This window comes from Tigriopus californicus, chromosome 1 (assembly GCF_007210705.1).
Source record: "Tigriopus californicus strain San Diego chromosome 1, Tcal_SD_v2.1, whole genome shotgun sequence".
In the NCBI taxonomy this organism is placed as follows: domain Eukaryota; kingdom Metazoa; phylum Arthropoda; class Copepoda; order Harpacticoida; family Harpacticidae; genus Tigriopus; species Tigriopus californicus.
The window spans coordinates 6,480,284-6,495,173 of record NC_081440.1 but is presented as its reverse complement, the minus strand read 5'-3'; the positions used below and the strand labels follow the sequence as shown (position 1 = coordinate 6,495,173).

Here is a 14,890-nt window from a genome sequence, read left to right as displayed (position 1 = left end):
TTTATTGTTCTTCGTTTCATTAACGAGGACTAGCAAGAAATAAATGAGTAAGATAGATGATCTGGAATGTATTGGAGAGGACAGATGATAAAGGTAACACGAGTAAAACATGACATAAATGAGTTTCTGATTCCCACGGAACCTTCGTGCAAACGTGTAAGATATCTTGAATAAATAAAAGAAAACAATTATATATATATATTTATCAATCAATCAACAACATCAGTAACCTCCCCTGTTTTTATTAGCAAAACATTTGCTCTCTTTGTTTCTGATTCCCACGGAACCTTCGTGCAAACGTGTAAGATATCTTGAATAAATAAAAGAAAACAATTATATATATATATTTATCAATCAACAACATCAGTAACCTCCCCTGTTTTTATTAGCAAAACATTTGCTCTCTTTGCTTTTGATTCACTTTCCTGAGGGCTTTAATCCGATCACAGTGAGCCTTCCATCTCGCAGTGGCGCCAAAATGTGGGTGTTCCCAGCTACGAACGACACGTCCTGAATGGGCAATTGAAGGTTGATCTTGTACAACATTTTGGGCGTGAGAAGATCCCGAAGAATCAACTCGCCGTTCTCATCCCCGGTGACCACAAAATCGGCAGTCACGCCGATGGCCGTGATCCGATGTTCCACCGAGCTCGAAGACAAAAGATGGCCGTTCACCGTGTAGACGTGGAGGGAATGAACATCCCGATTGTGGCCAGTGAAGACCACGTGGCCTTGGTAGGATAGGTTCAGTTGATCGACCTTGTAAGGGTCTGCACCGTACGTGGGTGGGAAAATACTTCGCACGTACTGACCTTCTTTGACGGTGTAAACGTTGACGCTACCATCTTCGGATCCGGACACGGCCATGTCCAATTCAGTGGAAATGGCCACACAAGTGACTGCTTTGTCGTGGCCCGACAATACTTGAAGAGGTTTCGGGTTGGGAACTAGGGTGCCAGGCTGAGTCAGGATTGAGTACTGGTAGGCCTCCCAAATGATAGACGTGTTGTCCCTTGAGCCAGTCATGATGTAGTTCCCAGTGCTGTCCATGGCCACACACGTGATAACATCAATGTGACGAATCACCTTGGAAACCACTTTCACTTTGGGAATACTAAACACTTGCAGACTATTGTCCCAATGGCCACCGAAAAAGATGTACTTGGCATCGGGCGAGACCACAAAAAGCTTCTGAGAGGGTTGCAAATTCGGGGTCATGGGTAGGGGCAATTGCTTGCGAGATTTTGTGTAAGTCAAATCCTTTTCAAACGTGAAGATAATCTCTCCGGATCGATCATAGGGGAGCCAACCGTGAGAGCCAAGTACGCATTGCTCGGACAAAGTCACCAAAGAATCTGGTGTTCCATACTGAATGAACGACTTGTATTGCGATTTGGGCACTTGGGCGAAAATCAGGGGATCACGCTCAGACGAGACTTCGATGAAGTAGGGCTTCCAGAGGTGTGGCATGAGGAACATGTCCACCTTGAAGGAACCAGGCTTGGCAATCTCCCGTTGTTTGTTGTATTCGGGAAGAAGCAGTCTCTGGGGATGGGGGTCCTTGAGAAGTTGGCAAGGAGTTTGGCCAAAGTTATTTATCATTCCCTCGATGGCCTCACGCTCTCCTGGGTCCGAGATGGCGTCCAGATCAACCGCCCCCTCATAACTACAGTAGTAGAACACATTAAGAGCTTTTTCCGCAGCTTCGCCTTTTTGCTTGCACCCGAAGATTAAGTCGATCCATTCGTGGAGGTGAGCCGACACATATTCTGATTCCAAAGCCAATCGATGTTTTCGGATGAAGTCATCAGGTGTCTTGGCCCATGCGGGTAGTACGACATCGTGCACCCGGTTCTTCTTTCCCTGAAGACGACCAAGATCAAAGTTGTTCAAATTCTGCAAGAACTCGGGAAAGTAGAAAAACTCCGGAATAAGCTCTTTGACGTCATTGAGATTCTCGAAGAGACTTTTCCAAGTTTGAGGCACCGAATGGAATTGCCGATCAGCCACGTCAAACCGTCCACTTTGAAGTTCGATATGGAGTGATGTGAAAGGTTCAACTCGAACCAAATAGTGTAGCACCATAGCTGAATTCGAGTAATGGGTGCCATAATGAAATTTGGCGATCACTCCCGCCGGATCGTCGAAGCTTTGGAACCGAGATCGGACTTCCTCTACGTGCTTCTCATTCTGAATTCCAATGGGCTTGGATAGATCTCTGAAGGTTTTGGGATTGTGAAAATCCAGCTTTTCCGACTCGTAATCGGCCAGAATCCAGGGGAACACCGGATATTGGGACAGATCATTGAAGGACCGTCCAGCAATGGTGTTGAGTTGCATTAAGTATTCGAAATTGGAGATCTCTCGATTCACCCACTTTTGAGTCAGATTCGATGATTTGAGCAGATCCGCCGGGGATCGACTCGAGCTCGTGACCAGATATGGAAGTTTCATACTAGCTAATTTGGAGTATACCCGGTTTCGGTTCTTCTTGTTGGGAAAATTCAGGAAGTAATTGGTTTGGTCCAAAAGAAAGAATTCGATTGCAGATCTCCGCAAGTTGAACCGACGCAAATGCATCTCTCGCACTTGCATGAGACTCCAACGAAAATCGAATCTGTCCTCATTCTCCTTGAACGGGCTTGCATCAAAGAAGTAGACAAAATTCGTGGTGAGCTCAAAGGTGCCTTTGATCACAGACATGTAGGTCACAAGCTCGCATTCTTCGGAGAAGACGAGCCGTTCGCTTTGCTTTTCAACATCTGTGGTCTCGTTTGTGGTCTCCATCTGCTCGATGGCGATCGATTTGAGCTCTTCCTCCGTCAAACTGTCATCGGGGGTGGCCTCGATCGAGCGAACGGCCTCTTTCGAGATGTTCAGCCGAAAGGCTCCTCCATTCTTGGGCTTCTTCTCTTCGATCTTGACATTGTCTCGGGCAGCACTGGCTTCCCGATGAGGGTCAAAGTTCATGTTGGGAATCAACTTCATCCGCATTCGCATAAAGTTCTCGTTGTTGGCCAGTTTCCAGAAGTCGAGTGAGCCCTCTCGATCATCGTACCACGCCCCTCGAGGTCCAAAGAAGAGTCTCTTGGTGATTTGCCATCGTTTCCGGATGAAAACCAAGTGGGACATCTCTTGGCTGAGCATGTTATTGAATCGAACATTTTCGTGTCGCACTGATCGATGGAAGGGCTCCAGATATTTGTTTTCAAAACGGAGCTTGCTCTCGCCAATCTCGCGATTACGCTTGTGAGAGGCGATTTTTGACAGCTCATAGCCCTCAGCCCAAAACGTGTCCATCTTAAGTGGCAATCCAGATAGGAAACCTGCCAAAAATGCATCGTGGTAGGGGGTCACTTTTTTCTGAAGGAAATAGCGCCATTCCTCTCCTTGGGAATAGGCCTTGAAGGTCTCGAAGAATGTCGGACTCGGTTGTCGCAAATTGATCGAAGGCAAGTTTGTGGTAAGATGAAGTTGATCCCGCGATTTTTCTAACAAGGCCTTCAACACCGGAATAATAAATGAATAATGGTCCTGATTATCTTCAACGGGCTGAACTTCATGCTGGAGAACCTTTTCGATAATTTTCGACACCCTCAATATCAGATAACCATTTTCCTCGACACTACTCGACGCGCGAGTTTGGACCAGAGCGTGCAATTTGGCTGTGGCCATTGTGCACAATTCAATATCACCCGATTCATCCGCGCATTTCAGCAAAATATCCAAGGCCATCTTGGCCATGACACTCCATTCGGTCTCAGAATTGCCCTCTTGAAACACCATGAAGCTCTCCACAATGGCTAGAATGCCATCCAGCAGGGATTCCGAGACCTTCTTGTCGAACTTTCCATAAGGATCCAACACAACCAAATCGTAGGCCCATTGCATCACATGCTCAGCCATGGCTGTACAATCAGAATTCACTTGGGACTTGTCCCTTACATCCGATAACACGGCTTGAATGCACATCTCGACCAATCGTCTTTTCAAATCCACATGGCTTCGAAATAATTCGTTGTTCAGCCCAAGCATATTGATGCAGGCTATCACTTGACCTCGCTCTTTGATGACGGCTTCGCTGGCACCATGCAGACCTCTCCACATGACGGTGAACAGGATATTGATGGCTAGTTGGCACAACTCTTCCTCTCGATCGTGGCCGACATCGTCAGTTTTCTTGACTCCCATTCGGTGGAGCTCGTTGATGAGCTCCTCGTTGATCATCTCCATGTCGTGAACTTCCTCGGAGATGCAGTCATGCATGCGCGTGGGTGAGGACGAGGCCGTGTCGCGCACATCTTCCGAACTGGTGGAGGTCGACTTGGGAGCCAGATCGTCCATCTCGAAGTTGTAGGTGCTCATGTACTGCGGGGTCATGGAGCGATTCTCGTGCATCAGGGACTCGTCATTGGTTCCAATCGATGAAATGCTGCCCAAACGTTTCCTGGAGAAGGAAGCGCGCTCACTCAGATCTCCTAAGAATTGATGAGTCTTACTCATGGTGGAGGTCACTCGCTCCTGAGCGGAGGCCATTCTTTGGGACACCATGCCCTGAGTCATGAGCATGGTGTTGGTCACTTTCTCTGACGCGAAATCTTTGGCATAGTTCACATTACTTGACACCTTCTTGGAGGTGCTACTGACAACTTTTGAGGCCACATCGCCCACAGCCGATCCTAGCGCACCCACCGCCTCACCCGCATGAACGGGCAAGTAATGTTTGGCCGTGGTCGTGGCTCGATCAATATAATGGGAGGGGGATGTTAATCCACTCATAATCACATAAGAATCATCTCCGGCGAGACTGGAGCTATCGTCTAATGAGACGTTGGACTCGGCGTCTGGTTTGAGGATCTTTTTGACGAGAAGACGCGTGAGGCAATCTTGCCATCCAATTTGACGGGCAAATTGCATGGGCACATCAGGTCTGGTGAACATGAAGCTCATTATCCGACGAGCAATCTCCAACTTGATGTCTAAATTGAACCATTGCAGATGATGGACCAGACCTAAGATGCCTTGGAAAGTGGTGGCATCGTCAAAAAGTAGCATTTGATCGGTGTAAACCAGGATCTCTTCCTTAAACACAGGACACTCCTCCGAGGCTCGCTTGAACCTCAGGTGGAGAAAGCCCAAGTATCGGGCCTCAAACAAGTGCATGCGATGCTTATGCCGCACGGACACCCGATTCGTGCGCAAAATGGCCGTGAGCATCCTCTGAAGTGCCATACGCTGTGGTCGTTGAAGATTCTGACTCAACAGAAGGCAATGAAACAAGTCGGCTCGTCGACTTTCGTACATGACTAGAAACATTTGGTCTTTTGCTTGACGATTCTCGAGATAGAGTGTGAGCATCTCGCAGATTTCTAATAAGAGCTGGCCGTTCTTCTCAGCGAGGATGAATGACACGAGGGGATAGACCTCCTTGGAGGTGACTTCCCTTTGCAAAAAGTACTTGATTAAGCCAAAAAGACTGGCCCTGATGGTTTTACAGTCCTCGATGGAAAGTGCGTCGCTATCCCCATAGTGTTTGCGAACCACATCCAGCAGGAATTGGACACCAAACTTCTTGCGAAAAAGTTTTCTGTCGTCCTTAATGATAGTGGATAAGTACTGGATATGACCGATCTGGACGTGAAACTCAGCCTTGGACCAAATTCGGAAGTCGAACAGGATATGCTGAAATATCTGAAACAGGAGTTTTTGATCTTGACTGGCGTGAGCCAACTCCACCAATAATTGCGTGGCCATTAGTACATTCACATCTATGAGGTGGGCTTTGGCATTTTGGAGGAGAGCTCCGATGATGGCCACACCTCCACATCGCATGAGTTGCTCTTTGTTGATCGTGTGATTGGTGACCAGGTTCTTGACGAGAGTGAGGAATCCGGAAATGGCGTTTTGCTCCAACTTCCAATCGGAAAACGAGCTCGATGGGACCAATTCCCAATCACTGACCTCCCCCGATTGATGGACAGAGCCCCGACGACTCTCCGGACTATCTTCGTCCCTGAGAGAAAGATAACTCGTATCTGCAGGTTCATTCTCATCGGCCAAAGCCGCATTTTCCAAAAGAGGAAAAAGCACATGGACCCCGCCAATGCAGTTGATCACGTCTTTCACATCTCGGGTCCCAAACGATTGGGCGAACACTTGCGCTTCAAATTTGGACGGGTTCACGAGATTTGGACAAGACAAATTATGACTGGCCTTGGCCGAATAGAAGAACACGATGCGATTCAAAATGTCCAAGATTTCGGGGTTCTCCTCATGAGAGAAGGCCAGGCCATTATTTGGCCCCAAAGAGTACAGATGTCGAATTTGAGGGTGGGTCAGAGCATCCTGGAAGCAACAGACCATCCCCATCTGACCTACCAAAGAAATGGGTTGGCCCCAAAATTGGTTCTCGAGTCCGATAAGTGTCCATTTCAAGTGCGGGTCATTCGAAAAGCCTTTCAAGGTCGAAGGTAAATTGATCACGCCGGGGATCCCGATCTTGATGGCGTCCATGAGTCCATCTTTAAAGGTGGTCTTGCCCAATTGATCTGAGTTCAGGGCGGGGATATTGCCTCGTTGAAGGGGCGATCCGATGGTGCAATACGAGATGGGCTCACTCAAAGTGGGGAACTTCAGAGCACACTCCAAGCGTTTGGCTCCATCCACGTAAAACGTCACAGTACTTTTGCCAAAGGGACCCTTACCGTGTGCGTGGCAAATCTCAATACAATGCCATCTCTCATCATTCAAAGGAAATCCCTCTAGGGGCACGGCCAAAAATTCCTTCTTATGAGCCACGGCAGCCACAAGAATACCCTCCGATGAGAAGAAGGCTTCGAAACCATTTCCGTTGGTGGTGTAAAAGCTGTACAACTGACGTCGGAACTCCTTGTCAAAGACCGGAGTCTTTTCCAATCGAATCCAACAGTGAAAGGTCATACCCGAGACTGGACCCGTCCATTGGCAGATATTGGGCACACTCAGTCCCTTGATATCGTTGCCGATCTCGAAATATTCTCGACACACCTCGTATCCATCGCTCTTGGCCATGGACGAGATCACGTGGATCACATGACTTTTGTAGGGAAACCTGTCGTCTTGATCGTCGTTTCTCTGATCAAGAAGGGCGATGAGGTGCTTCAATTCGACGGGTTCGATGGAATGCGTGCCCAAGGATTCGATGAGTTTCAAAATCTCGATGGCGCTCTTCTCGTGGAGTCGTTCAAATTTACTCAGAACTTTTACCAACTGTCGGATCACTCCCGATTGGCAGCAAAGCATCTTATTCTGGATATTGGCACCACAGAGCGAGTTCAAGCTTTCCATGAGCCACACTTGCTGCTCCAAGTTCTCGTAGTCGGTTTCCGAGATCCACTTGAGGAGATAAGTGATGGGCTCGATGTTCTTGATGAGGTTGAGTTGGCCATTCGGGTCCTCGCCATGGGTAGAGATGGCCAGGATGGATTTCAAAATATTGCTATCCGGGGGTCCCAAGCTGTTCACAACCTCGAATAGTTTCGAGTATCCGTCGATTTTGATCATTTTCTGACAAGCATGCTCACAGTTCTTAAGCAAAAGTCCCAGACGGTCTATCACAACCGGAAGTAAGATCCTTTTTTTATCGGTATCGAGTTGCGAATCCTTAATGACTTCGAGTAACGTTTGGATGAGGGCGTTCTTGGCCAATAACTCCTTCAATTCAGCGGGTTTCTTGACAGTCATCACCCGCGAAAGCAAGCCCACACCCTCCACCAATGTGGCCACACTCACCGTGGATTTCAAGCTCACTGAGCTCAAGATCTGTTGGTATTGCTCGATGAGGAGCTGAATATCCAATTGGCGTTCCTCCATGGGCACCTCGTGCAAAATCCGGATGGACTTGGCCGAGCAATAGATGGCCGTGATGTGGACCTGCTCGTTGGTGTCCGAGTCCCGAATGGTCTTCGAGATCATCTTGGTGGTGGCGGGTGAAATGGCCCGAATGGCGTTATGTCGAGCGCCGGAAATGATGGCACCAAACACGGTTAACATTTCTTGGGCTAAATCCGGGAAGCAATCGGCCAAAGCCGTCTCAAAACTCTCGTAAAGAAAGGGAATAGTTTCTTGGTGCAATGCTATAGGACTGGGGGGGATCTGAATCTCGGATTCGGGCTCTTTGCCGCATAGAAAAGTGCGGTATCGAAAATGCGGGTCGTAGATGGTCTCGAGAAAGTGACAACTTTGAACGATAAAGTCGAGGATCTCATCTCGGAGCTTCTGCTGGGACACTTCCGTCTTGACCTTTCTGGCGAAGAAGGACGATTCCATATCGAGCAATTGCTGAAGTAGTAGAGAGTCCATTTGGGTGATCATTTGTACGAAGTCCATCGAGGACACCAACGGGATATTATCCGGCAAGCGGCAAATGATGATCAAGCACTTGATAATGTCCTTGCTGTGCCCGATGGATTTTGCGTTGATTGCACTTTGTTCGGCCTCGTCCTTGCCGATGAATAGAAATTTGCTGAGGGCAGGCAGGAGCTCCTCGGGCAGCTCATGGATGGCGGGTCCCTCTTCCCGATGCCCTTCCAAACGGCTGGTCACGAGCATATCCCAATTGGGGCTAACGGTTCGCTCCCAGGATGTGACCAAGCCTTTGACAAACTTCCGAAAGAACTTTTCATCGCTCTCTTCGATGTATTTGGTCCAGGTACCCAAGAGAGAGTCATCCATCTTGAAGATCCCACAGAACCGCAAACGATCCATAATGGGGACCCGGGTTTTGTTAAACAACTTGGAGCCAGGGGGGGGCACTTGTGTAGTTACGCTCTGGAAAAATAAATTGGAAAGAGGTGGATAATCGTGTCTATCAACGACTCGCTCGAAAATTGAATCGTTCAATCCGTTCCCAATTTATTCTGAGATTTACAATCTAACATGATGGTGGGTTTCGTTTTACTTCATGTCCATATCCTCTTATCAACTGACAATGGACGGGAGGCCGTCAAATAAATATCAATTTTAAATGTTGCTGCATGGTTGGACCACGGAAAAGTGGAAACGGAGGTGGTTGTGCTCGTTCTATTGTCATCAATGGGGTTGCAGACAACAGGCGTTGTGGGCTAATTTCGGCGGAAAAAGAGCAAGAAGAGCGAAAGCGCCCAAGATCTGGTTTCTACGGCAAGCTCGGAAAAAAAGCAACTCAATTCAATTGGTGAGAATCTGAATTAGAAAAGAAACGATGTTGTCAGACTGCGGGTTGGGGTGTGTGTTTGTGTGCACTTCTATCTAGATTTCGTATGTAAATATGTATGCGTGTATGTTTGGAATTGGCTTGACGTGTCACATGGAACGATTCCGATGATTTCATTCATACTCAAATCGAAATGACCGCAATTATGGGCACACCAAATAATTTATATCCAGGAGAGAAGACGGACCGAGGGATTACTGCTAGACAAGCGCGGAAGGTGATCTTTGACCTGAAGCAATGGTTGTTGGATGATCAGTTCATGACAATTTTAAAAAGAACCAAACGCACGCGGTTTGTTGTTGTTGTTCTTGTTGCTGTTGTTCGTCTTCGTTCGGGAATGGGGAAAAAAATAGCTCACTCCGTCCTATCCCTGTGAATGGGGGTGGGGGGTCGGATCTGACCCTTAGTTGTAGATTTTGATAGCCTTCTCCATGTAATTGTATCGAGCCCGCTTGGAGTTCTTGTTCACATGCTCTAAGCCGAAATAAGGCTTCGTGTTGTTACTCGTTTGATTCGTGTTCAAGAAGTCTTTGAGTCTCACTGTGTCCTGCTCTATGGCATCCAGGTACTTGGCACGGCCCACGGAAATCACTGCGATCCGATATTTCTCGAACTCCTTGTCCGGAACCTCAAGGTGCTTTTGGATCTTATCCTTGACGGATTGGAACTTCTCGCCCTCTTTGACCTTGAGGAGGAAGGGATGTCCAAAAGTGGAGTAGATCTCCTTTTGGAAGTGCACCACGGGAACTAACAACTCGGTTTCACTCACTCGCATTTGATCCTCGGGAACCTCCTCGATTCTGAAGGTCTTGGATTGGGTGGCGGGGAGCGACTCGATAGGGGAATTCTCAGCGTTGATGTTATTAATCTTGTGGGACACAATATCCAAGAGGCGTAACTTGGCATTGGGTCGCGAGAGCGTGACCATGGCTTTGGCCTCTTCGAGCATGTCGCCGATGGTGCCTGTCTTGCTGGGATAGAGGGTGAGCTCCTCCTCCTCCTTATGATCGAGCGAGAGCCAAGTGCACTTGATCTGTTTCTTGTTCTCCAACTCGTGGATGGGAATAGCGAGCTTTTGATAGAAGAGCTTGCGCGGCTGTTTGGGTCGGACGCAAACTAAAAGGTCCTTGAGGGTCCCCTCGAACGTGCATCGCAACGCATGTCCGGGCACTTCCCGGTAATTCTGAGTCTTGAAAAATTGAATCTTCTCCGGGTCGATCTCAAGCTTCTCGGCCGCGGCCTGTGCGATTTGGGCGTAGTTCATACGCTGGGAGAGCGTCAGGGTGAAGCCAGGGTCATTCGGAAGATTCTTGTCCACAAAGTTCACGTCCACTTTGTAAAAGAGGTCTCTGAAGTAGTCTCGACAACTGGCCAATCGGAACGAGCTGTTCTGGTTGGGTAGGATTTGCTTCTGGTAAACAATAATGTCGCCGTCCATGAGCTCCTCAAGCACATGCTCCAGAGGCTTGTCAATGTCCTCGATGCGTTCGAGCATGTTCGGTTTAATCTCCTCATAGAGAGTGAGCGGCGTGTGGGCGGGCAAATTGGCCCGTTTAATGAGTTCCTCCACCATGGACGTGACCTTGGCCGTAATAGCTACGTACATGTGGCCCATGTAATGAATCTTCTCGACTTCGGGATCGTAGTATTTAAAAAACAGCATGACATCTTGGTCCTTGTCAAACGGTGGCAAAGGACGTGAGGGCGTTTCTGGGGGTGCCACCTCTAGGAACACGTTGTACGGATTGGTGTTATCCGCCACGTCAAAAAACGCTTTGTCCAAATCGGACTCAACATCGATTAAGGCGGGTCGGAGCGTTTGATTAGTCCGATGGTTCATGGGCCACATCCGCACTTGCTCGGCCGGAATCTTCATCTGGGCGGACAGCTGGACCAACACCTCTTGCAGGGTGTCGGTCTTCTTGATCCGTAGCTCTTGACAGGTGACTTTGTCCGGATCGTACAAATCGTTGCCCTGGTGCCCGTTAAAATTGTCCTCGAGGAGCAATCGTATGTTCATGTAAAGGTGAGCCTCGTTCTTTTCCTTGCGCTTGGCAATCTCGATCTTTTTCTCGTCGGCCAGCCGTTCGCTCAAGGCGGCGGGGATATCCAACTCCGACACTTCACAGAGGATGGTCTTGAGCAAGCTCTGCCGGATGTAGACCAGCATGTAGGCGTTGGTGGACTGTCTCGTGGTGACGTCATCGTCCACGCCGCCAAAGTTGTTCTGAATGGCCTCTTTCTCCGTGCACCGTGACACCACATCGTCGTCAAATTTGCACCACTTCCCGTCACCTTTGGGGTTGATGAACACCACGTAGTGACCGCCGTGATTGTCGCCCGAATGGACCAGGACCGCATGCAGGAGGTACTTGGCCCCGTCCAGGTCAGCCTGAACCACGGGACAGCCCTCGCCGTCAACATCCATGGCCTCGTCGTCGCCATTGCCGTTCTCGGGTTTCTTCAGGTAGTCCTTGAGGTCGAGCGCATTGGGGAACTCGAAGCGATCGTTGAACTTGACCGAGCTGTCGGTGATGGGGTCGTACTGGAATCGCATCAAGTGAAGATGGAGCACGGGCGGGAAAGACGTGAAGAGGATGCCCTTCTCGGCGTCCTGGAGCCCGTGCGTGCCCGCGTCGTACTTGTTATCGCCGTCGAGATTCTCCGTCTTTATGTAGTCTTCGAACGACTCGTGAATGTTCTTCTTGCCCTTGATATTGAGCTGAATGTCGTAGAACGACTCGATGCGGCTGGACGTGTAGTCCACGTTCTTGCAGCGGATGTACGAGACCATCTTGCCTTCGAAGAGGCGCGGGATGGAGCCCTCCACGATGGTGCCTTTCATCTTCATCTCGAGCTTGTCGAGCAAGACGCGCAGAAACTCCTGGACGTCGTGTTGCATGAACGAGTCCAACGTCTCCCAACCGAAGGATTTGGTCAATTTCTTGGTGCCGACCGACTTGTCGTTGAACTGTAGGTCGTGAAAGACGCGCTGGAGGGCCAGGCCCACGCTTTTGGCGCTGTCATCGGCCTCGGTGGGCATCTTGTACACGTTCTTGCGTAGACTGTTGGTGAAGTACAAGACTTGCAAGAGCGAGTTCATATAACACGTGGCGCCTTGGTTCTTGAGCCCAACATAACCCGTGTGCTTCTTCGAGTCCCAACACACGCCATGGGGCGCATCGGCCGTGACCTTGACCTCGAACGTGACCTTGTCGTCCTTGATAAAGCCCTTCTCGGGGTCCATCACATCCGGCCAGTTCATATAGTGCGAGAAGCCCCAGTCGTTCTCCTTGGAGTAGAACAAATGCGAAATCTTGCGCACAAACGTGTCCTTGGCCGGATTTCGCTGGTTGATGACCCGCAATTCGGCCGAGGCTTGACAACTCCACGAGGCAGCCTCGCTCTCACCGTTACATTGCAGAAAGTAGCCCATAGACTTGGCCGGCGGGGGCGCCCCATTCCCGCCTTGATTGCCGCCACCCCCACCGCCACCGCCGCCCGAACCCGAGCGGTCGTTGTGTGAAGGGCGGGGCATGATCATAATCTTCCAGGGCAGATTACGGACCATGCAGGGGGCGGACAGAACCGATTCCTTGACCGTCGAGAATTTGTCGACCGTGAAGGCGAAGGTGGCCTCGGGGCGAGCCTCATCCTCATCTAACTGGGTGTCCACCGACACCATGGGCGTGTCCGGGCCCTCGCTCAATTGTCCAGTTTCCATGGTCACCATGCAGCCGGATCCCGGCACTGATCAGGCCCCAAATCAAACTGAATTCTGTTCTCCACGAGGAGAACCTATGCCCAATGGCCTACCCTAATCCAACGGGCCCGGCCAAAAAAGGTAGGCGGGACGAGACCGTCGTCGGTGGGTCTCAGGCTGAATGGGCTGAAGGTGATGGTGGGGGGGGCCGGGTCGATGCTGACCGGGCGACTCGGGCTTCCAACGGCGGGCCTCGTGGTTGGCGTGATATTTCAATTTCTTCCGACCCTCTGTCCTCCGTCTTCTGTCTTCTGTCTTCTAACTTCCGTCCGTCCGTCTGTCCGTCTGTCTGTCTGTAAGTGTGTGTGAGTGTCTGCTGCTGGTCTCTCTCTCTCCTCTCTCTCTCCTCACTCACTCTAGCTGGGTCTGATCTTAATTCGTGTCTTCTTTTGCCTTCTTCTCTCTCGCTCGTCTCAGCCTCACACTCAATTCAGGGTGAGAGCTCGATATTTTCAAAAGGGTAAGATTGTAGATCCCTTCACCTCTGCTCATGAGGTTTTTCATGAGGAAAACCCCAGTCCATTGGAATTTTCTAGTTTTTGTAGCCATAGCAGCTCATTGTAATCTTTGTAAAAGAGCTGATTCATGCCTAGTAAATTCAGCCATAGTTGGCTGAGTGGATCTGGATTTGGACTCGCTGAGCGGTAGGCCGCTGATTTGGCTGATTTGATGTGCGGTTCGGTCCCTGCAGCTGGGTGGGTCAGTGCACTTGCCTTCTGGGCACCGGTCCAGGCCTGAATGAGTGTGACTTCTCCGACGGATAGTGTTATCAAAGGGGTGAATCCGTGACGTGGGGCGATGATTGGGAAGAAAGGCGGGGTCATCTTATGGTAGCCTTTTCCAGCTAACGCATCTCTCTCCTTCACCATTGACCAACATTGGGCGACAGATTAAACCCCGAAGACACATCTTGCTTAGACATAACACTGAACCCAGACTAACCAAACTAAGGCCGCCCAAAAGGTCCCATTCAAATCTTTAACTTTCGCCTAGAATTAGTTGTACGGGGAATAACTTCCTACCATGAATATTATGAAACTGTCTGACTGATTAATTAAATCAAGGTGGGTTGAATATAGTACTATATCCAATGGCAGCGAAATTATAGTCATTTGTATTTAGTCACCTCAGTAGTTTCACCACCAATGGCTGGAAGAGCTTTCTACCAGGTAGGCCATAATGAAACATCCTCAAACAGATCTGGGCCAGAACAGGCCTGGGAATAGTTGAACAGAGTTTCGTTAGGAAAGTACTAATTTTGCATTTCAACCAAAAATCAAGTTCACTACTTGATTGCTAAATTGTGCTGCCTTTAAAAAAAATAGGTGTCAAATTCTATTCAAAATCCCGAATTGTTTTGCGGTTTTCCGGCTCGTCGCAGCCGGTCTCCGCAAGAGTCTGCAGCAGGCTGTCTTTGGGCTGGCTGGTTTTAGGGAGGCCATTCCTGAGTATGTGCGGCCAGTTTCCTAATCTGGCTAACCCTTGAATACAAAGTTGATCGGGAATATTAGTCAAAAACTTGTCCAAGTCTGACTTAAATTCTGCTACTGGGTCAACGCTTATGTTGATATTGTTTTTCATTTCGCCAGTTCAAATATTTTATAGAAATTGACTCCCACTTATTTGATTTTATCGTATATCCTTTGTATATATGAAAGGTAAGCCAATATAGTCCACTATATTGGTTGATGTTTTGTCGAAAATACAAACTGATTTGATTTTGATTCCAAATCCACTTCCTCTTGCATAAAACGGGACCATTTAAGAGGAAATGTTGTTCTAGAAGCCTACACAAAGTGTTAAGGATGATTGAAATGACCTTACTTTGTTTCACTTTCCAAATTTTCCGTAATGTTACTATTTCAACCAAAATCAATTTTGCACTCAAATTAATG

At 48.9% G+C, this 14,890-nt stretch overlaps 2 protein-coding genes across 2 annotated transcripts; both read right to left on the bottom strand.

Annotated features, from left to right (window-relative positions):
• Nucleotides 1–273: 273 nt before the first annotated feature.
• On the bottom strand, nucleotides 274–8,764 carry LOC131887492 (neurobeachin-like protein 1). Its single transcript, XM_059236122.1, has one exon. It carries the CDS (start codon nucleotides 8,743–8,745, stop codon nucleotides 418–420), a length of 8,328 nt encoding a protein of 2,775 aa, XP_059092105.1. The 5' UTR covers nucleotides 8,746–8,764; the 3' UTR covers nucleotides 274–417.
• Nucleotides 8,765–8,807: 43 nt separating this feature from the next.
• LOC131887503 (ubiquitin carboxyl-terminal hydrolase 7-like) lies at nucleotides 8,808–12,993 on the bottom strand (the record flags this gene model as incomplete). The annotated part of the gene is given in 1 exon segment (XM_059236134.1): nucleotides 8,808–12,993. A coding segment is annotated over 1 exon segment (3,330 nt). The 3' UTR covers nucleotides 8,808–9,635.
• Nucleotides 12,994–14,890: the final 1,897 nt, after the last annotated feature.